At 38.3% G+C, this 24,849-nt stretch overlaps 2 protein-coding genes across 2 annotated transcripts; one reads left to right on the forward strand and one right to left on the reverse strand.

Annotated features, from left to right (window-relative positions):
• Window positions 1–1,595: 1,595 nt before the first annotated feature.
• Window positions 1,596–12,061, reverse strand: LOC137188883 (protein NLRC3-like). The gene is given in 10 exon segments (XM_067598468.1): window positions 1,596–3,186; window positions 4,019–4,065; window positions 4,157–4,330; window positions 5,563–7,612; window positions 7,907–8,126; window positions 9,006–9,084; window positions 11,258–11,374; window positions 11,481–11,597; window positions 11,764–11,880; window positions 11,973–12,061. Coding segments are annotated over 10 exon segments (3,588 nt in total). The 3' UTR covers window positions 1,596–2,608.
• Window positions 12,062–15,084: 3,023 nt separating this feature from the next.
• atp6v0d1 (ATPase H+ transporting V0 subunit d1) lies at window positions 15,085–23,134 on the forward strand. The gene is made up of 8 exons (XM_067612428.1): window positions 15,085–15,291; window positions 17,314–17,485; window positions 18,928–19,106; window positions 19,244–19,323; window positions 19,674–19,751; window positions 20,056–20,232; window positions 20,466–20,543; window positions 22,285–23,134. The coding sequence occupies exons 1-8, from the start codon at window positions 15,165–15,167 to the stop codon at window positions 22,444–22,446; spliced, it is 1,053 nt and encodes a 350-aa protein (XP_067468529.1). The 5' UTR covers window positions 15,085–15,164; the 3' UTR covers window positions 22,447–23,134.
• Window positions 23,135–24,849: the final 1,715 nt, after the last annotated feature.

The following is a 24,849-nucleotide window of genomic DNA, read 5'->3' on the forward strand; positions in this document are numbered from 1 at the left end:
TCAACAAGACTTAAGACTTAATTGAAGATTTGTTGATGTAGGTGATGCTTTTTGGAACTAGTGCATTAACAATGAATTAATGACCAGTTGTCAGGAGTTTTTGTTTGAGATACTACAGCTAAATAATTTTGTGATTTCCAGATATAAATTGGAGAATGTGCCCATATCCCAATAAAACCCAATGTTGTTAGATTTGACTGTATGTTGTCATTAATTAGCACATTACTGTTCAAGGACAACACAAACATATACAGTGGTGGTTCAAAGAGAAATATATTATTCCATATATTAATTCTAGTCCAAACAACTCACAGCAATGCATCATTTTAAAGGAGACATACAATGCACATTTCCAGGTCTATATTTTACAGAGCCCCCCTGGGGTCAGCTGAGAAAAAAAAAAGTTTTACAGTTCACAAATCTGTTGGCATGGGTTCATAATTCAAGGACACAGATTATAAATTGGTGAGCACAGTTTATACACCATGCACACAGATTTCTAAACTGAAAGTACACATTTTCACAGGGGTCTTTTTTTTTTCAGCTGACCCCAGGGTGGGCTCCATAATATTTTTATTCTGGGCTCTACTGGAATGTCTTTGCATGATTTACAGTTCAAAAGACTCCTTATTTATCTTATACTGGCCCTTTATACAGCCCCTCAGTTCAGCCTCTGTCTGAAGCAGGCCATTTTAACTCCTGTCTCTTTAAGGCCCCCCTCCCAATGAGCCCACTCTGTTCTGATTAGCCAGCTTCGTTAAGCTGTTATGTAAACAAACAATAATATTCAATTTTCACTTTTGTCTCGTTCTTTATTTAAAATATAAAGTTGTCAAATACTTTGTTTACTTTGTTTTAATTTTGTACCAAAATCTGATCTGAAATATGTGAGTGGACAACGCAAACAACCCATGGAACAACCTTAGCAACAAAGGCTACAGAACAGACCGCTGTTTGTGGCCATGCTCGAACAATCTGATGTCCTCATGAGGAGGAAGTAGAGGTAACTTTCGGACTTTTAGCATTTAAGCATTTTTACATACGTTCACCTTGGGTTTTGGACCTTTGACCATGTTGAACATAGACATTCGACATCATAACAGTGTAAAAGTAACAGAAAATCACAAAAAGCATGCTATATCCCCTCTAAGGACCCTGAAAATGTATATTCTCATTCAGCTTCCCACTATGAGGGAGGAGGTTAAGTTAGAATGAAGATAAAGTTTGAGAATATGATGTGTTCATAATCAAACACTCACATGCTGAGTAATGTGTGCGCGTGTGTGTGTGTGTGTGTGTGTGTGTGTGTTGGTGATCCTGCACACCATAAGCCATACAATAGGTTTTCACTATGAGTACTTCTCTACACTAGTGATTCCCAATTCTTTTAAACCATAGCCCCCCTTCACAGTGATTTTATTTTTCATGACACCCCCTCCATACATAACATAGAATAGAGAACATGAACTAATATCAATATAGAGTGAATTAATGTAGGCCTGTTATTTAATCACTCTGAGAAAAAGGCAGCAGCAGACAGCAGTTTCAGGATATGGCGATGCTCAGATTTGCAGATAAATATTGAACTTAAACTAAACAATAAATATTAAATTGGCTTACATTGTACATTTGCAAAGACCATACAAGTTGAAAATGTTTCAAATTGAGCTAAGACTTTGTCTGTAACTGTTATGAATCTGCCTCATAAACATACAGAGACAAGAGGACAAAGGGGAAAGGCTAGAGGGAAAAAAACATGAAGAACTGGAGTTCCTTTTGAGTCTCAGCTGCCACACAAATGCACAGACACACTCCCACAGATACGGTTAGTGTGTCCATTGCTAGCTAATGTACAGTTGGCACGTTGGCTGTTACAGTCCAGATAAAGTTGCATAAATGACACAAGGCAAAAATTTGCTTCGCTTTCGTCCGAACAAACCTTTAGTATTCAATCTCTTTGCCACAGTGGTGTTTTGTTTCGAGATGCCTCTTGAGCTTACTCATTGCCACATTAGTTTTTCTTTGCACATGCATTCGCTGTGGGGCAGCTAGCTTCCTCTTTTCACTGAAAGCCTGACACCAAGCAGCTTTCACTGTACAGTCTGCAGTTCTTTTGTCAGGGTGAGGTATATCGTTCCTAGTCCATGTTGAGAGCTGATGTGTGTCAGAATTTCTTTGCACTCTATTACAGAGATAAATCTTTCACCTCACTTGCTCTGACAGATGCTTCAGTTCCACAGTCCATACAACAGCCTGCATAAAGATTTTTTGATACTATGGGTATATTTAAATGCATATTAATGAGACAATATCAGCTAAAGTATAGCTGTTTGGAACAACTGTAAACACAACATGTACAAATCAGTTGTTATCCACCATAGACTGACCCTCACTGTCATCATCTTAGCTGTCGCATAACTGCATATATAACAGTTTTTAATAAGGTAATTAATGGCTTATTTCTTACATTTTGATACATTAAAAAAGTAAGCCCATTTTTTGTGGTGAAACATCATTAAAAATGTATAGAAGATGAAAAAAGGGAAATAAATCTTGTTATACATATTTTAGCAAACCCACTGTTGTACATGGGAGGCTACATTGATTCTTAGATTGGTGACAGATAAACAGACGATGGTAACAATTTACAGTCAGACCCAAACTCCAGCGTTCGTTCAAACCCAAATGCAGGGTAGAGGGGTTCGGTGAATGTGGAGTGGAAGGTGTGGAGGTGGATGTGTTTGATAGAAGAGACTGTGGAAGGGAGACTGTAGAAGGACAGAGTGCCTGCAGGCCAGTCCAGATAAACTGCGACTCTGTTAGAGTCAGAGGGCGGGGGTGTAGATATGTCTGTTGCTGTGTAATTGTGCCAGGCACTGTAACCCTTGTCAGAGCAGAACAGACTCCAGGACTGATCATTCCATCCAAAACAGCAGGCATCACTGTCTCCTCTCCTCTTGATTCCTCGGTATGTCACTCCGATATTAACCCTTCCTCTCCACCGTACCTCCCAGTAACAGCATCCATTCAGACCATCACTACACAGGAGCTGTTTCCACTCATCAAATCTCTCTGGATGATCAGGATATGGCTGCTTCTCTTTTCCCACCATCACTGCTTTGTTGTCTTCAGACAGAATGAGATTTCTGTGGGCTGTGTTTGGGTCCAGTGAAACCTCACAAGCATCTGATGGAGAAAACAAAAACAACAAGTGGTTTATAATCTAATACACCTTTTCTGTTTGCCAGTAGTTCATTTATTGGTGTTTATTCACTTTGGTCCAAACTAAAATGTCTCAACAAGTATTTGATAGATTGCCATGAAATATGGCATACACATTCATGTTCCCCTCAGGACGAACTCTAAAAACTTTGATGATCTCTTAACTTTTTATCCAGTGTGCTATTAAAGCAAAAACATGTATATTTGTTGAATTTTTGCAAACAAGTATTCAACATGCTTGTGAAACACGAAAAATACTGGCAAAACAACTCTGAACTATATTAGATACTGTATGTGGCTACTGAAGAATAGACAGTTCGCTTCTGAGATGTTTCCAGTGGACATTAAAACAAGCAAGTAAGCCAGAGTGCAGCCAGAAGACGACACAGTTGGATCTTGTGGACATAAGGAGTCATTAACGCATCCCCCTCTTTCACTCTTCACACAGACAGTGAAATACAGGCCTTGTTTTACAATTCATTGATGTGTTGAAGTTTTTGGTACATATGGCCGCAATTCTTACAGTGAAACCTATGGCCAATGAGCAAGCATTACATATTTCAAAATAAATTATAAAAATGTTGTCTTCTGTGCATCTTTTGCTTTTGGGTACTGTTACACCCCTAGATACAGTAGGATATGATATAGTATCAATGAGATCACACATCCATGTTAACACTGTGGGCATTGCAACCACACTGAAATCATAACCCAATTCAGGACTATTAGAGGGCTCTGCATGTCTTTATAGAACTAGAGTTACAGTGTATAACCTTGACATTAGAAAACAACTTACACCTAAATGGAGATGGTTTCAACCGACACTCTCCATGATTGTCAAAGCTGTGAAAGAGGTAGAGAAGTGTCAGTGAACAGACATATCAACACAGACGTAATGTATAATGTATCGGTACAATAATATAATCTACTTTACTTGAGAGTGTCCAGTTTCCAGTGTGGGTCCTTGAGTCCAGCAGACAGCAGCTTCACTCCTGTGTCTCCTGGGTGATTGAAACTTAGATCCAGCTCTCTCAAATGGGAAGGGTTGAAGCTCAGAGCTACAGCCAGAGAAGCACAGCCTTCCTTTGTGACCAGACAGCCTGACAACCTTTGAACACATAGACAAAAGTGTCATGTTGGAGTTACATTTGCATTAGTAAACATTATATTGAAAGATAAGCCTGGGCAGTATCACAATGTTAAGGTATTCAATGGTATTTAGAAATCCTGAAGGTATTATTTTCAATACCGTCAAAAACATGTGCTCCTTTTTCTATTAAACTGACACAGAGATGCTCTATTAACGTGAGGTATTGTGGTGCACAACACTTGCCACCAGAGGTCTTGATATAGGCAAATGAAGGTGCAGGCAGGTAGCCGTTGGGACAGATGAAGCTGTGTACACTATTTTCTGCAAGAAAATTGTGGCAAAGGAGGGTAAGACATCAAACCTCTATTCACACCTCAAAGTGCATCACCCATTAGGTTAGACAGACACTGTGTGGTTTTATTAATCTTGTATGTTGTGTTAACTCACACTTTCTACATGGCAACTTTCATGCTCACAACGTACCGATCAATTGACGGGCCACAACGTGATGCTCACACTGAACGTAAGCATGGATCCCCCAGCCACTATTGTGCACTGACAATTCCAAGTAACTTTATTGAAACAAGATGACCGTGCACAACTGGTTTTAGCTGCTGCAAATGTCATAAATGTTTTTTCTTGTTCCTTCCATTAGATGTGCACATTTTTTGTGGAGAAAACAGACATAATTTACTATTCCAAGCAAGCTATCACCTTATACCTCGATGAAATGTTGGGAAGGTATTAAAGGCGACTTTAGACTGTGCGACAACAGCGATCATCTTAAATTTATTGCATGTCACACTGTGAGAGACATCGGTAATAAAATCTCGATCACAGACTGTCAGATCAGTTTGAGTCATTTCATGCCACATTCTGATTGGTTTGTTTGGAGATGTGGGTTGTAGCAGCAGTCAGAATGTGTGAATTTGGTCCTAAATTTCTGGCACTGTCAGAAAGACTGACTCTTTACCACAACAGTAAAGTACAACACTGCACATGACTACAAAAATCTGTCAATTACATTCTCTGTCTTACCCTCATTTTGCTCAGTTGTCATAAATCCTTTGTGGTATTTTTGGTTTTATCACCATTACCAAAAAGGAGAGGAAATTATGAAATATCCTCTCCTTCATATCCTTGATATCCAGAGATCAGAACCCCAAAGAGGTCAGATATCCTTGAACAATGTGAGTGGTTGCAACTTGTTATTAATCTATTTAAATGAAATCTATTAAACAAATATGGACCTGAGAATCTTTAATGTACAGCATGGACTTCCAAGTCCAGCCGAGAGCAGCTTTACTCCTGTATCCTTCAGGTCATTGTTGCTCAGATCCACCTCTCTCAGATTAGAGTTCTTGGAGGTGAAAACTGAGGCCAAAGCTTCACAGCTTCTCCATGTAAGCTTACAGCCACTCAGCCTGAAGAAGAAGAAATAAGTTTGAATGTGAAATGTTTCCTTGTTCTCTAACATAGAAATGATCATAATGAACATATTTAATGCCTCCAGTTATCTGTACACCTACAGAGATGTTTTGGAGGCTTTGACCACTGGCAGCAGCCTCAGAAGACCCTCCTCTGAAGCAGAGAATTTCCTCAGGTCAAACACGTCTAGATCTTTTTGTGATGACAGTAAGATGAAGACGAGTGCTGACCACTGAGAAGGAGAGAGTTTGTTATCAGGGAGATTTCCTGATCTCAGGTACTGTTGGATCTCCTCTACCAAAGAATGGTCATTCAGCTCATTCAGACAATGGAAAAGATTGATGCTTCTCTCTGGAGAGGGACTGTCCTTTATCTTCTTCTTGATGTATTGCACAAGCATCTCTTTGACCTGTGGTTTATTTTCTGTCTTTTTCAGCAGGCCTAGTAGGAGAATCTGATTGGTCTCCATTGAAAGGCCCAGGAGGAAGCGGACAAACAGGTCTAGGTGTCCATTTGGACTCTGTAGAGCCTTGTCAACAGCACTCTGATAGAGATGTTTACATTTAGAGGCCAAGCTTCTTTTCAGTAGATCGACACCAGTATCGATGAATGTCTGAAAGACATAGAGTGCTGCCAGAAACTCCTGAACACTCAGATGGACAAAGCAAAATACCTTGTCCTGGCTCAGCCCACGCTCATCTTTGAAGAACTGTGTCAATAGTCCTGAGTAGACTGAAGCGGCTTTTATGTCAACACCACACTCTTTAAGGTCTTCTTCATAGAAGATCAGGTTTCCTTTCTCCAGCTGGACAAAAGCCAGTTTTCCCAGAGCAAGAATCATCTTCTTGGTCTTTTTGTTCCAGACTAAATATGTTGCAGCTCTGCTGTGATACTTTACATTTCCCTGTTTGGTCTGAACCACCAGGAAGTGGATGTACATCTCAGTCAGGGTCTTGGGCAGCTCTGCTCTGTCTGTGATTTTAAGCATATCCTCCAGAACTGTAGCAATGACCCAGCAGAAGACTGGGATGTGGCACATGATGTGGAGGCTTCGTGATGTCTCAATGCGGGAGATGATGCTGCTGGCCTGCTCCTCATCTCTGAATCTCTTCCTGAAGTACCCCTCCTTCTGCGGATCAGTGAATCCTCTCACCTCTGTCACCACGCCAACACACTCAGGAGGGATCTGACTGGCTGCTGCAGGTCGTGTGGTTATCCACAGGTGAGCAGTGGGAAGCAGTTTTCCCCTGATGAGGTTTGTCAGCAAGACATCCACTGAGGTGGACTCTGTAACATCAGTCACAATCTCATTGTTGTGGAAGTCCAGAGGAAGTCGACACTCATCCAGACCGTCAAAGATGAACACAACCTGGAAATCTTCAAACCTGCAGATTCCTGCTTCTTTGGTTTCAGTAAAGAGGTGATGCAGAAGTTCCACCAAGCTGAAGCTTTTCTCTTTCAGTAAATTCAGCTCTCGGAAAGTGAATGGAAAGATAAACTGTATATTGTGGTTGGCTTTGTCTTCAACCCAGTCCAGGATGAACTTCTGTGTTAAGACTGTTTTCCCAATGCCAGCCACTCCCTTTGTCATCACGGTTCTGACTGGTTCATCTCTTCCAGGTACAGGTTTAAACATATCCTCACATCTGATTGTTGTTTCTGAATTTAATGGTTTTCGTGATGCTGCTTCTATCTGTCTGACTTCATGTTGATCATTGATTTCTCTACTTCCTCCCTCTGTGATGTAGAGCTCTGTGTAGACCTGCTTCAGAAATGTTGGGTTTCCTGCGTTGGCAGTCCGTTCAAACAAACACTGAAACTTCTTCTTCAGGTTAGACTTTAGTTTATGTTGGCAAACCACAGTCAGAGTTTCTGAGGAAACAAACGATAAAATCAGTCAGTGGATGTTGACCTGATGAATGTATACATTTCTCAACCCTCTGGTTCTGCTCACCGCAAATACATCTTGATTGCCTTAATCTGAAGTAATGACTTTTAATGAACACTAAAGAGTAGTGTTCATGACAAATCTTACTTCAAATGAAGGTAATTCAGGAATTTGACCCCACGTTAACAACTTCATATTTTGATCAAATTATTCAGACATCAGACTAATTAAAGTAGTTAAAATCTGGAGTTCATATATAGTTCTTAAAGATATCTTACTGCTCTGCAGAGAGTCAGCCAGCTGCTCCTGCTTTATTTTCCTCAGGAAATGCAGAACGATCTTCAGAAAGGCTTCTCTTTTGCTGCTGCTCTGCTCTTCTTCTTCACCACCCATGACTTCATCACCTCCTCTCAACCTCTCTGAGCATTCTGGACTCAGAACTTTCTTGAACTTCTTCAGCTCATTCTTCACAAAAGTCATGATGTTCTCTTCAAGCAGCTAGAAAAGCACAATGTGGTATTTAGACTTTGATTAAAATGATAGAGAAAAAAATGATAGAATTTTTTTTATGATTTATATAATGTTTTCTCGTTAGTTTAGGGGGTTTGGACGTTCTAATGCTGAAATGAAAATAATTGGTGAAACTAAGCTCCTTTTTATAGTAGACCTAGATAGCTGAAAAGGAAGGAATACAATAGAATAGCATAAATATTGTATTCTATTAAATGCTTTTTCAGCATTCAGGGATAACATTACCGTTGGATGCTGAAGGGTAGCAGCTTTGGACATTGCATGAAAGAGCCTTCTCATGTTGTTTGAGGAACCTTTTATACCTTTAACAAATCTTATTTGGTTGAGGTGAATCAAAGACGGAACCACTTTATCAAAGGTGTAATGTGATTATCCTAGCAAACAATAAGTGGTTCCCCCAGTTTACTTGATTATGACCAGTTTGGACCAGTTTGGTCATAATCAAGTAAAGTGGGGGAACCACTGTTGTTTATCAGCTGTTAAAGACTGCACATTACACCTGCCTCCTTGCGTGACACTTGCAGTTGATGTCTCGACTATTACATAAAGTGTATCACCTGCAGCTCAGCAAATACATGTACAGTAACCGACATCATGTGACATCAAGTTGTGAGCAAACAGGTTTGAATGAGAGGTGCTTTCCAGAGGGTTTGAGAAAGAGGAAAACATTTCCAAGACTAATGCAGAAAGTTCAGTTGTCTTAGAATTTTTACAATGTTAATTTTGAGTGTGTTTAAATCTGTAATAAATTCAGACAGAAATAAACAACATTCATTTTCACTAATGCACATACAAATTAATTGTTTGCACTGTATGATGTAAAAAGCGCTGGTGTACTTTACATACCATGAATATTGAGTCCAAGTTTGTTTGATGCTTCCAGGCAGGCCGACCACTGAGAACTTCGGACCTCTTTCGGTGATGTCTGTGGACCCAGAAAATGTGAAGTCATTTAAGACTTGCTTTTTCTCTCCAAAAGAGAGGTGGGTCCCCACAATACGTAAAAACAACGTACTCACTATGGTATGAGAACATTTAATTGACTTACATCATCCTTCCCTGGAGGCTTAACCTTACTTTAACTGTAATTGTTACATGCCAATGTTTTACCAAGTTTTAGAGGACTCGTTCACAATTTTTCAAGTCTGTCTTAAAACAACAGTCAAATGATTAAATGACCTTTGAAACATGTTTTTCTTGCTGTAATCATTCCTCCTGTTCACACTGACCATTAGAAGATCCCTTCATAATGAGTGATGGGGGCTAAAATCCACAAAAAAAAATCCTCCTTCAGTGCAAAAATGTATTTAAAGGTTTATCTGAAGCTCCAAATGAGTAAAATCAAGTAGATATCTTTCAACGTCACAGTCTTTTTAGTGCAAAAGTCCCTCTTTTTGTTATCATTCTTCCACCGCAGCTCAACAGGGAAACACTGTCCGAGGAAACCCAAAGAGGGAATTTGATGCTAAAAATGTGGCAGATATCCACTTGATATGACTAACTTAGACTGCTGAAGCCTCATATAAGCTTCAGGTAAACTTTTAAAAACACAGTCAAATTATGGTGACTCATTTTGTGTGTGGACACACTGTGGATTTTGGCCTCCATCATTTACAAAGCACATTTGAAGGGGATCTTTTAATAGCCAGTGTGAACAGGAGGAATAATTACAGCAAGGAAAACCTCTTTCACTGTTCATATGGACACCTGACTGTTGTTTTAACACAGACTTGAAAAGTCGTGAACCTGTCCTTTTTTCTCCAAATACAAGATGAGTCCCCATAATTTGACTTTGTGTAAACAGATTAGTATACACACAGACTATGATGATGTGAATGTGATGTCTTGAGGGGAAAATGAGTTTAGTAGACATTTTCGAAGTCACTGATTTCAGTTTAGAATAATTGCCACCTTCATTCTAACTGCACTGAGAAATAACATCTCATTGTCATAATGAATCCATCCATTTTTTACGGTATACCTGCTTATCGTTTGAGGTAGTTGGAGCTGAGCCCAGTTCACAACTACAGCACTTTAGAGTAACAACGTTGTGGAAGGAAAACCACGCAGGTACAGGAAGAATATGCAAACTCCATACAGGGAGTCACCAGCTGGTCAGTTGTTACAATCAGGCAAAGTCTTAATTATGCTTTATAATTACACTTTTACAGATTAATTTCCTTCCCAAAAATAGCAGCTTAGAGAATAGACCAGTTTCAGTAAAATGTTGTCCAACAGGTACGTGCCAGTAAGTGCCATCCAAAAACATACACACCTGTTTAATGAATGACTGGCATTTCTTTTTCCAGGCAGTTCATTTCCTTGAAGTCACATGAGTTAGATAAAATATACTTCTGCTCTAAGCTCTCATGTTTTTAAATCTTACCCAAAGCCAAACCTTGAACTTGGTGTTCACTTTCGGACCGGTCACTAAAAATACTGTAACTTTGACAGATAAAAGCCTAAACACACCAAAAACATACACTCATATATGTACATACATGCGCACTTTATTAGGTACACCTGTGCAATCAAATGCAATCCAGTACAACAGCTTTGCCATAAATTCTGCTTTTATGAAGCTTCTACATTTTCAGTTTTTGTTGACATTGTCTGAAGGGTGACAATTCTACTTTCTGTTTATTATTGAGGTCGTAGTGGGTGGTGGTGGTGTACTGGAGTGCATTATATTGAAAGGGGTTCCTAATATTTTGTACACTTCAGGGGGCAAAATATTACCCACTTCTCAAGCCTTTCAATTAAAATGTTATGGTCAATGGTATAAAACGCTGCAATCACAGCTAATAATACCAGGATGGAAACTAGATGGAAGACTGGATTTCGACCCCCATCACTTTAATTGTAAGTGCATTATGAAGGGATCTCTGCATTGCTAGTATGAACAGGAGGAATGACTACAGCATGAAAAATATGTGTTAATGTTTGTTTGGGCACCTCACTGTTGTTTTAGGACAGACTTGAAAAACTATGAACCTAATCTAATTTCTGACTTGAGTTCAGCTGTGATCTCTTGCTCTCTAAGTGCAGGTCAACAGATTCCTACAATGACTAATAATAAAAACCCTTTAAATTCTTACTTTGGCTCAGCAATTTGTCCTCTCTCCTTGAATTCAATGGGTTCATGTCTAGACTTGTCACTTTTCATGGAGAGACAGCTTGGTACAGGTGAGTCTGGTCTGTCCTGCTTCACTGGGCTTCAACACAACATAAACAATCATCAAGGTTATGAATAAAAATTGCATTAAAGCAAATGTCATTGGGGTTTATACAATAATATACTTATTTGCTTTAAATTCTCACCTTGGCTCTACAATCTGCCCTCCATCCTTGAACTCAATGGGTTCACGTTTAGACTGGTCACTTTTCATGGACACACAGCTTGGTACAGGTGAGTCTGGTGTCTTCTGACTCACTTGGCTTCAACACAACATAAACAATCAACATTCAAATTCCACGACATGAATCAAAATTTAATAAAAGCAAATGTCAAAATTCATATTTTAGCTCTGCTGTAATCTCTCAACCTCTAACTGCAGGTCAGCAGACTCATATAATAACACACTCATGTGCTTTAAATTCTCACCTTGGCTCCACAATCTGCGCTCCCTGCTTGAACTCAATGGGTTCACGTTTAGACTGGTCGCTTGTCATGGACACACAGCTGGGTACAGATGAGTCTGGTCTCTTCTGCTTCACTGGGCTTTAACACAACAAAAACCGTAGAAGCTGATTTCAGAGTTGAACTCTGAGATAGTGAACAGTAATTGACAATCAGAAAGATGTTTATCTTACCCCATAGCTTCAGTCTGGCTGTCATATTGCCCAGACAGATCGGCTTTAGAGGTAAAGACCCCGTCCTCTGTCTCCTCAGACACACTCATAGTAGAGTGTTCACCTTTACAGAAACAAGCCTGAATGATTTGTCATGGTAAGGACTCCATTAAACCACAGTGGATGTGATCACCCGTATCAGAAGTCACACACACATCAAGTATACAAAACACTGAAACACCTGCTTTTTAACAGCGAGCTTGATGAAACCAAGTGTATCTTTGTATTCATATGATATTGTTGACTTTTGCTTATTTGTATTATTAGTACATAAAGTACACTTCAGTCAACCTCATCCAAGCTGTCTGACCAGTTCTGAAACTTCTTTTCAAACAGAAAAGTTGGTGCTGATTCTACCTGAGTAAAGTAAGGAAGGTGAATAAATAATTTTTAAATCATTAATCTCAAACTATGAGACAAATGTTGGAAATATATTCATATCTTCAGCATGAACCAAATAGAAAATATCAGTACCATCACAATATTTCTGTCTAAAGTCTAAAACAGTTCATCATACATTTATAATTTTTCCAGTATTGTTCTTACCTGTCACACTCACATCCAGATCATATTAAAAATACTGTAAAAAAGCATAAAAACTGACAATACTCATCGTTCTCCCTCCTTATCCCTGATTATCTGTGTACATCTGAATTCTTTGTTATATGCTCCTAACTTTAGTTTCAATTTCACAAACCAATCCAATTTGAGGCAAAGGCCAAAATATCAGATCACAAGATGTTGTTCTACATTTTCTCCACTAGATGGTGGTAAATTACCTCATCTGATTACTCTAACCTCAAACATACAGCAAATGTTAGACGCCAAAGCCCAAACTTTGACCTATAGTAGTCCTAAAGGTCATGAAACCTATAAGCAATGACGTCCAGCATGAAGACACAATTTCAAAGGTTAGAAGAGGTTTTGGTTTTCATATGAGAAATTTCTGTTTTTGTCTGTGCTCCTCTTACTGGTTTGAAGTGGGCTCAGTTGGAAAAAGGTGATGTCACATGCTGTAAATCAATTCATACCACACCCACACAGTCTTGATGAGGGTTAAACTCCTAATTAATGATAACTAAAAATATTGTTTCACCCAAAGCTTTAACTTTATTGTTGCTTATTTAGTCACAAATGTTGAATGTTATAGATAAATAATTTAATTTAATATTTTAACCCTGACCAAACCTTAACACCAAAACCAAGTGTCATTCCTAAAGTGGGTCAAATGATCAATACCGAGACAAAACATTCTGCCCTCATTGATATAAATGTGGTCAAAATATTGAAAACACCAATGAAATGGTGACCTCTTTCAAATAGTTTCAGTAAAAACTGAACATTATTACTGTGCTGAAATTAGGAGTTATTAGACTACATTAGTTTGATTTAAGTGTATCCTTAATAAACTGGAAACAGAATGTATATCAAATATTAATTGCTCAAATATTACTCAAAACTGTCATTAATGTTAACGTTTATCTAAGCTTCATTCATAGATTACTTCACTTCCAAAAATAGTAATTTAACCTGTGTAGAGAATAGACTTGTTCCAAAACAATGCTGACTGTCAATAACAGTCAAAAAACAATAAACACCTGTTTAATGACTGATTTACTCTCTGTGATCCAAATTCAGTATGATTTGTAATTCCTTTGCAAATGCAGATTTCATATAATGAATTGAGTCAAAATACTGGCCTCTAACTGCTGTTTAAATCAAACAATAATAAACTCACGTTTTTGATTCTTAGCATTGCTCATTCTTGAACTCAACAGGCTCACATTTAGATTCACATATCTTCTCTTTGCAGTGACATTTTCTTGAAGTCACATTAGTAAAATAAATGTAACTTGCTGCAGTTCATATTCAGTTTTTTTTCAAAGAGGGTTTTGCAAATTTAAATTCCAAGTTTTCAAATGATATAAAGTGAATTCAACAATTCTGACTCAGCTATGATCACTTGACCTTGAAGAGAGTACAAACATAATTGGGGTGAAGAGGGCGGCTGAATCTCCCTTTATCTTAAAAAAGGCCTTATTTATGTCTTTGTGTATTCCCATGACACTGAAAAATGTATGCGAGTGTCCCATATTTATACTGTATATAGGGAAAAGATGAGTTAAAAGATTGTAAATTGTCAACCTACTTTCGAATTTTTGGAAAGTACTATGTTCATTCATGCCACTTTCAGTAATTGTGCTGAAGCCTCATACAAGCTTCAGATAAACTTTTAAATGCACAAACTGACTGTGGACACCAGGGCTGGTTCTGACTATGCTGGGGTCGTCAGCGAGATTTTAGAATGGAGCCCCCAAAACCATGCAACAATGGCACCTCCAGCCCAGACAAAGTTCTCCCAGTCCTCTGTGCAAAAAGGCAAGTGGGTGTCAAGAAAAAAACAAAAGAAAAACATGTCCCACTCACTTAGTGCCCCCTCCCTTATCTGCTGCCATAGCCCTTTGGTTCCCAAATTTTTTGGCTTGTGACCCCATAAAATAAAACAAAGTCTACCTGGGACCCCTCATCACACGCTGCATTTTAATGAAAGAGGATTTATTTTGTTTAATTTTAATACCTTTTAGAGGCTTAATTAGATAAAATACAGTAATTCACAATACATAAAGCAAAAGTTAGAGGAAAGCTTGAGAAAATAATAATAATAATAATAATTTTATGTGTCAGATGCATGTTTTTTTTCTGTTGTCCTATTCTGTCCTATCATTTTGCAAACCCTTAGATTAATCCATCAACCCCTTGTGGGGGTCCCGACTCCCATGTTGAGAACTACTGCTGTAGGCTACCTTCAATGTAGTTTATGCCACAGCCGCCCCTGGTGGACACACTGAGGATTATGAAGGGGATCTTTACAGCCAGTATGAACAGGAGGAATGATAACAGCGAAGAAAAACCTCTTTCAGTGTTCATATGGACATCTGACTGCTGTTTTAAGACACACTTGAAAAATTGTGAACGTGTCCTTTAACCATAAAACCAAGTGTACACACACCCACACACACGCACACACAAACGCACGCACACACACACAGCAGATGACTGATCAGATGACGGTCACATGGTTCAGTCAGCTGACGCTAACCAGCCGGACGGACGGTTCTCCTGCGGTAGAGAAGGATCTGACGGTCGGACAGGATGCCTTTCTCCGAGCTGTATTTTAACGTCGATAACGGCTACCTGGAGGGGCTGGTCAGGGGCTTTAAAGCGGGGATACTGTCCCAAGCGGATTATCTAAATCTTGTTCAATGCGAGACCCTAGAAGGTGAGTTGGAAACAGAAGATAGCTAACGGCTAATAGCGGCTAGCTGCACCAATGCTAGCTGTCATTCTGAACCACTTAGCTCGGCTCATATTAACAATAATATCCCTTTTTATTGCACAAGCCATCGCTCCATTTTGAATTATTGTCACCCAGTGCCTGTCATTAATTTCTATATCGCCACTTTATTCAAATTCAAGGAGAAATACCATTCACCTCTGAACCTTAGGTAGCTTAGCTAAATAGCATAGTGCTGACAAGCTAGGCAAAGAGCGTTCATTTTATGTAGCTACTGATCAATAATTGGATTTTAGAGGAAGTGAAATTGCTTGAGATTTTACGCTGTTGCGTTACACACTGCAGCTTTGCCATGATGACATATTTAGCTCTACTGCACTGACACTCCTTCAGTTTTAGTATGGTTGTTAACGATTTAACGGACTGCTAATGACCGTTTTGTGATAACCCTCCATGTAACTTAACTGATATTTTATTGCAATAAACGCGACTTGTTTTCTTCAGACATTTAATTTGAGTTAAAGGACGGGTTCACAATTTTTCAAGTGTGTTTTTAAACAAGTCAGGTGTCCATATGAATAGTGAAAGTGGTTTTTCCTTACTGTAACCATTCCTCCTGTTCATAGCTAAGCAGAAATATGATATGGATTAAGGGTCTGTAAAAGATCACATAAATAACTTATCTTCACATTCACAATTTCCACATTTATTATTGATAAAATAATGGCAACAAAACCGCAAAACATTACTTGCTTGGCAGAGTTGTTTTGTTGTTTCTGTTGTTGTTTGTTTGCTTGTTTGGAGGTTGGAGGGGCTTGTTATATGCCGTGTTTGCACCTGTTACGTCTCTCTGGATCAGTTTTGTATCTCTTTATTTATACAATAAATGATTGATCACAAAAAATTATACTTCACACTGTTGTGGACCATTTTCAAAAACATATTTTAGTACTTTACCATTTCTATTTTACTACTCTCTGGGTGGTTTTATTAATTTCTGTGCAGCATCAAAATCAGAAAGTGAAAGATAACACAATCAATCACAATGAAAATTCTCTTCAGTTAGATATTGTGTCATGAACATACAGACACATGGATTTACAAGACACCACAATACATTTGTGGCAGTGAAACATTTGTCAAACAGACAAGAACAAAACTTCCTACATTACACTGCAAACAAAGACCTTTGTCTTCTGTACAAAACAGATAAAATCAGCCACAATAAAGCTTCCCTTCCTGAAACACAGCCCAAGTTTTTTATAATCATTCATTCGGAAAAATTCATCAGAAATGAGACACTTTACTAAAGCCTTTAAATCATCATGTAATGAGCAATAAAACATGAAATGGACTTCGTCCTCAGTCTTACCTAAATCACTAGTGTTAGTTTTATGTTTTGTATTTTTGCAGTTGGAAGTGCAGATTCATATAAAAAGCCTGTTCAAACACACAAACAAAAAACTTTACAAATTGCTTTCATACCATAGTAAATTTAAAACCAGTGGCTGTCAGTATTAAACCTTCTGAAGAGATGTTACTCTATTTTAAAGAAAAACATGAACAGAAGGGATTAAAGTCAATGGTGGGACAGCATGGACCTCCTAAGTATTATTAGGTGAAAAGTAGCACTTTGTTTCACATAGACAGCCTAGACAGCGTCTGTCTACAGTCTTCACCAAGTTAACGGTGGGGTTGGCAGCGACTGGGACTGCAGAATTGGACATTACAAATTGGGAAAGAAGTGAAACCACCCAAAAAAAGACTGCAGCTTGTTTTGGAGAATAAGAAGTGTACATGATGTAGAATATTAGCTAAAACAAAGCAATAAGGCCTTTCAGAGTCATTCTCTGATACACAAGTCTGTTGACGAGTAGGATGAGCAGCGTTCTTTACTTGTCTTGCATCTTAATTTTATGTTTCTTCCATGCAAACACTTAGTAACACTTATGAGAATGAGGCTCTCTAATCGTCTACACTTTCTCTATTCGTATTTCTCCTCTGTAGACCTGAAGCTCCACCTGCAGAGCACAGACTATGGCAGCTTCCTGGCGAACGAGGCATCTCCTCTCACCGTGTCCGTCATTGACGACAAGCTGAAGGAGAAGATGGTGGTGGAGTTTCGCCACATGAGGAACCAGTCCTATGAGCCGCTGGCCAGCTTCATGGATTTCATCACGTAAGCAAAAAAACTGCCGTCTTAAAATAAGTTCTAACTTCTCGAACCATGACTCTCCCTGTTAATTTTCTTGTATGTAGCTTTGAAGTTGGAATAAATTCTTTTTCTGTACTGAGCAAAGAAACCCAACATATTTTGTTGTATGTTACTTGTTCAAACTTCATTGAAGCTCTGTGATCCTTAGTCAGAGAAATGAAGAAAGTACTGATGGCATATTTTAACGCATTAAATGCACGCTGCACATACGGCTGTCAACACTCATGACAGCCATTTTTCAAAGCATACCATAAGTTTTCTGGTTGTTTTCTTACCCACGAGACAAATAAGTACATGATGAAGTCAGCTTGGATATAGTTGAAACTTGTTTGAAATAGCAGTGAATATTCAGTCTGCTTTTTTCTTTGTCAAACTTATATTGTCATATGATGCTGCAGCTGAAAGCGTGGACTGTTGTAGAAACTCATTGGTGCATTCAAATATACTCTGACATCTAAAAATGAGAGAGAATAAAAAGAACAGTCATCTGCTGTAAATGTATTGATGAGGTACGTTGCCGGAAAAAAAACCAAACCCAGAACACAAAAAGTACACATGAAGATATTCTTGGTTTAAAAATATTGCTGTCCAGTAGTCCTTAAATCAGATCACATCAAGTTTGATAATCAGTTTCAGCATAACTAGATCAGAAAAAATCTGCTGTGGTTTGTGTTTCTTTACAAGACATCTGCAGACTGCTGCTAGCTAGCGTTAGCTACCCAGCAGGTAGGACAATTTGTACAGAGTAGCATCTGGAAACTGTTCAGTTCCTGTCCAGCGCCTCACCTCTCCTAACCAGAGATGATACCTCATCAGCTAACACAAACTGAGGAGCACAGATCAGTGTGTGGAGTCCACGAGTCTCGTAAACTGCAGCAGGTGAACATGCAGTGAAACTAATCACCTCACAGTTTACAAGGCTGACATGACTCAAATGGTTTATGTAGCAGCTAGTTACTTTTTTACTAAAAATAATCTTTTTGTGCATGTTGTAATAACTCAACTTTACAACTTAGACGTTTCACACATAGTGCAAAAACAAAAAAATTGAATTAATCAAAGTAATTCCAGATGTTGCCAAAGCCCTACATTACAGTGAAGTTGATTAAATGTTCATATATTTCTTATTTCTGGCGAATTTCATGTTTCAGCGGGTTTATTTTTTTTCTACTTTTTCTACATTTAAAATTATAAGTTATGCTTTAAAAACAGTCAGCAGTAAAGGAAAGTATAATGTGTAGTATGTACTATTAATGGGTTAAATGATGCTCTAGAACCTAAACAATCATTTAAACAAAAAACAAAAAGAGGAAATGGTCAAATCAGTGACAGACAGATCGCATAGAGATAAACTGACTTCTTCTCTTTGTAATGACAACTTCTCCCCTCCTACCCGCTGACCTCAGGTACAGCTATATGATCGATAACGTCATCCTGCTGATCACGGGCACCCTGCACCAGCGGGCCATCTCTGAACTGGTGCCAAAGTGCCACCCGCTGGGCAGCTTCGAGCAGATGGAGGCGGTCAACATCGCTCAGACTCCCGCCGAGCTCTACAACGCCATTCTGGTGGACACACCCCTTGGTATGTACCTCTAAATAAACTGCAGTTTAAACCAAAGAGGATGTGAACACTAAATAGTAATGAGTCTTACTGAACAGGAGATGGTGCCAAATGTTACTTTCTGTTGGTTTGATGTAGATTGTGTCTTTTGTTTGCAGCTGCATTCTTCCAGGACTGTATATCTGAACAGGACTTGGATGAAATGAACATTGAAATCATTCGTAACACACTTTACAAGGTAAAACATATTAAAATCATGATCATACTCTTGAAATGTGCATTAAAAAGGAAGTGTTTACAGGATAAACTAAAACGACAGCAAGAGATACAACAAAGTAAATTTAATGAAGAGAAAAGAAGCAAATAGATTAAAAATGATAAAAGATGAACTTTTATCAAACATTTTGTTGAAAGTTATAAGACAATATACAGTGAGATGATTTGTTTTACTTTACAACTTGATATGTCATTTAATTAATAGTCTTTCTTAAACTAATAATATTTTAATCAAGACCTGAGATGATTTTGTTTATGTGTTTTGTTTATTTATTGGTTGCCTAAAAGACATTTTGATCCATGTCCTCTCAGGCTTATCTGGAGGCTTTCTATAAGTTCTGCTCCAACCTGGGAGGAACCACGGCTGACACCATGTGTCCTATTCTGGAGGTGAGTCTGTGCTGTTTAACACACACACACACACACACACACACACACGTAATTTGTGTAATGTTATGTAATGTTTGTTGTAACAACAACAAACATTACGTAAACTGTCAACAAAGTATGGTTCATTATATTGGAGCACTATTGTACTTAAAATGGGTTTAGTGAGGTAAGTGTGAACTTGAAAAGGTCTTTCACGTCGACTCTTTCGTGTTAATATAAATGAGCTCAGTGTTTGTGGCCGTTGATTAAAATATCAGCTCCGTCACTTGATGTTTCTCCGCTGACCTTCCCGTCTCTGCTCTAGTTCGAGGCCGACAGAAGAGCCTTCATCATCACCATCAACTCGTTTGGCACAGAGCTGTCTAAGGAGGACCGTGCCAAGCTCTTCCCCCACTGCGGCAAGCTTTACCCAGAAGGCCTTGCTCAGCTGGCCCGGGCTGATGACTACGAGCAGGTCAAGGCTGTGGCTGATTATTATCCTGTAAGTCCAAATGCCAGTGAACTGTTTGTGTGTATATTAATATAATTTAAATATTATTAACTTGTTTCTTGAGATTGTTTGATGCTTTTCAGTCTAAATGTCTTGTGTCCAGTTTGTCCCTTTTTGTGTCTGTTACTGTTTTTGTGAAACACTGTTTCAATAAGTTCAACATGCAGTTTATTATTCAGCATCCTGTCACTGTGTCTGAACCTGTTTGCTTATGTCATCCTCAGGAATATAAACTGCTGTTTGAAGGTGCCGGCAGCAACCCGGGAGACAAAACACTGGAGGATCGCTTCTTCGAGCACGAGGTGACACACACACACAGCCAAGCAGAGAAGCTTACTTAACTTATATCGTTGGCTTTTACAGTTACCTGAACACTGCTTGAACTTTGTTTTCAGCATGCAGTAATTAATTTGCCGTTGCTGTTTTAACACAGTTTGCAGGGAATGTTATTTAAAGGGTGTGAAGGTGTTTTATAACATTTAAATTGTTCAATTCAGAAAATAGTTCCCAAAAGTCGATAAGTAGCCCAGCCGCATCATGCAGCGTCGCTCACCTGATGCACCGCGTTAATGGAAGTAATAGTGAAGGTACAGTCAGCCAGGACGTGCCGACCCAGGGAGTGAATATGACAGAACAGCTGCTTTCCAGGATGAGACTGGGCAGACACAACTGTGCTGTATCCTGATGTGTTGATGCGCTTTATCGTTACTGTCTGTCAGCCCTGAATATCAAGTGAAGCTCTGAATTTATCAGCGGTCCAAAGTGTTGTGTTTACTACCCCAGAGGATGAATAAATCACTTGTTTGTGTCCGTAGCCATCTCTCCAAAAGTGTCCATGAAGGCTTGTTAACGTTACCATTTACATGACAGCTAGGAGGCTAAATTAGAAACACAAGTCTCCAACTACAGTTCAGAGCCGCAGTTCTGGCAAAGCAACAGTGCAAAAGCCACCCGGAACTGATAAACAGTGAATGGAAAACACGACTTGTTACATTTTCCATCACATCTGTTCTATTTCAGATCCATCTGTATATAGTCTTTCAAGTACTGTTAGTATATACTGTTACATATGTATATACATTATGTAAATTATTCATGCATCAATGAACACTTAATTCTCACATCCATGGACAATCATACACCTAACTACCTTAGCAATATCCACCTGACTTACACTAATGTACAGTGTATTATAGCGTATTAATGTCATTGAAGAGTGTTTACTCAGCAAATAGTATATTGTAGTTATGGTGATATCTCTAGTCTGTTCTGTTTTTATTTGTTTATTTTTTTTATATTTGAGTTAGTCTATTTAGTTATTGTATATAATTTAACCTTTAATTGTATTTGTTTCTTTTACCTACTTCATTGTTTTTTTATTGTTATTTATGTTTAGCGGCTGCTGTAACTTTGTAATTTTCCTTTAGGATTAATAACTCTATACTCTACAGTTTTTAAGCTATCTTAAAGCTATAAGCTAAAACCCAAAGATCAACTCTCCTAATCAAAATCTGATCCGTCTCAATAAGACAAAGAGAGCAGATCATGATCTTGCAAAGTGTTCGGACAGATCTTCACCAATCTGCTTTTACAGGGGCTCTTTTTTTTCTTAATGACATGTCTTGGTACGATTATACATGCTCACATTTCAAAATTAACAGGTTCTGTTAGTTTCATCCTCTAGGTGGCGCATTGAGCCAGACTTTTATTAAATTTATTACTTCTGCTGGCACATATGTGTTTAACTTTTGATAAAATTACTAGTGTTGTTTTATTCTGAGGCCAGTGATGATACGTCTTCTGTTTAAAATCATTTGGGTGTTCTTTAGGTTACTCTTTAATCATGACAATAATAATAATAATAATCCAAAAATGGAGAAAAATATTCAGGATGATCATTTTTGCAATAAACGTGTTGCCCTATAAAGTCATGAGTGTTCTTCTCATTACCGGTGTTGTGATGTTTGTACACTCATCAGTCTCTTCTTATATCTTTTCCCTCATCTTCCTCCTCCTCCTCCTCCTCCTCCTCCTCATCTGCAGGTGAAGCTGAACAAGCTGGCCTTCCTCAACCAGTTCCACTTCAGTGTTTTCTACGCCTACGTCAAGCTGAAGGAGCAGGAGTGCAGGAACATCGTCTGGATCGCCGAGTGCATCGCCCAGCGGCACCGCGCCAAGATCGACAACTACATTCCTATCTTTTAAACCCTCCCCCCCTCACCACCACCTTCTCCTTCATCCCATCGGCATTTCATTCAGTTCTACATCTTGAACAGTGTCTCCAATCCCACCCCGGTGTTAAAGATCCTGACGCCTCGATGCTAAATTTCTTCCATTCTTTACTCGTTGGTGTAAATTGGTTCTCGACACCTGAGTTGGTTGTTGTAAAGCAAGTTCCAGTCAGGCTCATTATTGCTTACAAAGTGTAAAACATAACCAACTTTAAGTTTTTAACTTAAAGAAAAGAATAATATAAACCTGGTGCAAGAAAGGTGGCTGGGGCATGTTGTAACCAGCTCCCCAGGTAAGCTGTGGTATCAACTCATTTGACTTTCAAAACACTTAACTCCTATTGTCTAAACGTTCTCAGGCTCAGTGTGTTGTGTTTTGCAGCACACCCTGTCCGCCTGACACATCAGCTGGTAAAATAAACCAGAAGAAGAGTTTGCAACAGCAAAGCCTTGGAGTGGGTGAAGCTTAAATTCATTTTTCCCCTGAACTTCCAGCACATAAACACTAATCACCTTTTTGAGATTATGTTCATCTCCAGGCGAATGAAACAGTTAAAGGTCCAGTATATTTGTTTCTGGATTTATCATGTATCAAAATCATTTAAAAAATTAACGTCCCAACTCTGACCCTCAGATTGTCCAACTCCAAATGGACATGAAAACATTCCTCTGCTCAGTACCAGAACCACCAGGCTCTATATAACCTGTATTTATTTTTGTTTTAGTGCTAGGTTTTGTCAGCATGTCTGGTTGTTACTGTGGTTTTCCCCAAAAACTAACGAGTGAGATGTGTGTGAGCCCCGCCCGATTTGTTGTCTTAACTAGATTGTTGTCGGATATTAAAAATACAATCCAGCTGAACAGGAGTTTTCTGTCCGTCACTGCTCCTGTTTGATCTCTGGAATGAGGCAAAATATTGTGAGTATATGACAGACGTAATGTTTAAACTATAAAAAGATATATAGATATTTAAAGATGACTATATGATTTTGTTTTTCTCATGCTGTACAAATTGATTTGTTGCTGTTTTGATCTGTTTCTTACTTGTGAAATGTGTATTGTAAATGTGAAAAAAATAAACAGACTAAACTGCACTGATGCAGCTCTGGAGAAACTAAAAAATGGCTTTGAAATGATCATTTTCTCTTATTAAAGTGACAGATGTAGTAAACAGAAATGTATCAGCAAAATAGTCAATTTTCAGAAGAGTAAAAGATTCAAGATTTAGTTAATTGTCATTTTCTTGTGTATTTGCATACACAAAAAATGAAATGCTGTTCCTCCCAGCTCACAGAAGTGCAACAACAACAGAAATGATAAAGATATATACTTTATATCTAAAAAATTCTTTAAAAAAAAAAAAAAAAAAAAGATAAAAACATAAATCCCAAGAGAGAAAAAAACAACAAAAAAAGAATAAGCAGTTAGCAGCACAGTGCGTATAAAGAGAAAAGTACACGTCTCAGTTGGATGTAGACAGCTCTTACATGTCAGCGAGTGACCTGCACTGGGATTTCGATGTTGAAATATTTTTTTTGTATGTTTGTGTACATGTGTGTGATTGGAGAGTGAGATTTTGTAATTTTTTGCTAATAGGAAGAAGTGGTTTAAATATTTACTCAGTGGTAAAGTCTGCTTCCTTAAATGTTTTTGTTGTGAACTGCACTTGAGAGAAACTAGTTTCTACGTTAGCAAGTGTGAAAAAACCCAAAACACAGTTGAAATAGTAAGATGTTTGCTTTTTTTTGTACATAAAGCAAGCAGAACTTTTTGTAATGTAAAATGTCTGAACATGTAAATGTGATCCAAGTGTCAGTAAGATGAAGATTCATTTATTTCTCAAAAAGAAAAGTACATCCATGCTAGTAGATCTCTTAGGCCACTTAGACACAGCAGTACTTTGAGCTAAATGCTAACATGCTCACAGTGGCGAAGCTAACATGCATATGTCTAGCAGGTATAATTTACCACGTTCACCATCTTCAAACTTTATTGGTATCACACCTTTTGTATAAGTTTGTGCAATAAAAGTGCTTTACAGATGACTGACAAGCTGATAAGGAAATACAGATGCAAACATAAACAATTTGAGACGACGAAATAATGATTAAAATATAGTAAAACCAATAAAATGAATTAAATTTAAAAAACTTAAAACAAGTTGAGCATTTTACAGCTGAGGCTTATGGGAATGTCATTAATTGTGCAGGTATTCGGTCATAAACCAAAGGGTTTGACAAATTTAAATTTTGATCAGTTGGTAAAAGGAAAATTTCACCAAAGTAATTACAATTAATCCTGAGGGGGACATGAATGTCTGTAACAGATTTCATGACACGCCATCTATGAGACATTTAATTAAAATATCATGGTGGGA

The sequence above is a fragment of the Thunnus thynnus genome, chromosome 1 (assembly GCF_963924715.1).
Source record: "Thunnus thynnus chromosome 1, fThuThy2.1, whole genome shotgun sequence".
NCBI lineage: Eukaryota > Metazoa > Chordata > Actinopteri > Scombriformes > Scombridae > Thunnus > Thunnus thynnus.

What these genes read in the sequence shown, in the direction of transcription:
- atp6v0d1 (XM_067612428.1), top strand. Translation starts at nt 15,165, where the DNA reads ATGCCTTTCTCCGAGCTGTATTTTAACGTCGATAACGGCTACCTGGAG. An exon ending in TCTGGTGGACACACCCCTTG is followed by an intron (nt 19,107 to 19,243) that starts GTATGTACCTCT and finishes TTTTGTTTGCAG; the next exon opens with CTGCATTCTTCCAGGACTGT. An exon ending in CTGTGGCTGATTATTATCCT is followed by an intron (nt 20,233 to 20,465) that starts GTAAGTCCAAAT and finishes TGTCATCCTCAG; the next exon opens with GAATATAAACTGCTGTTTGA.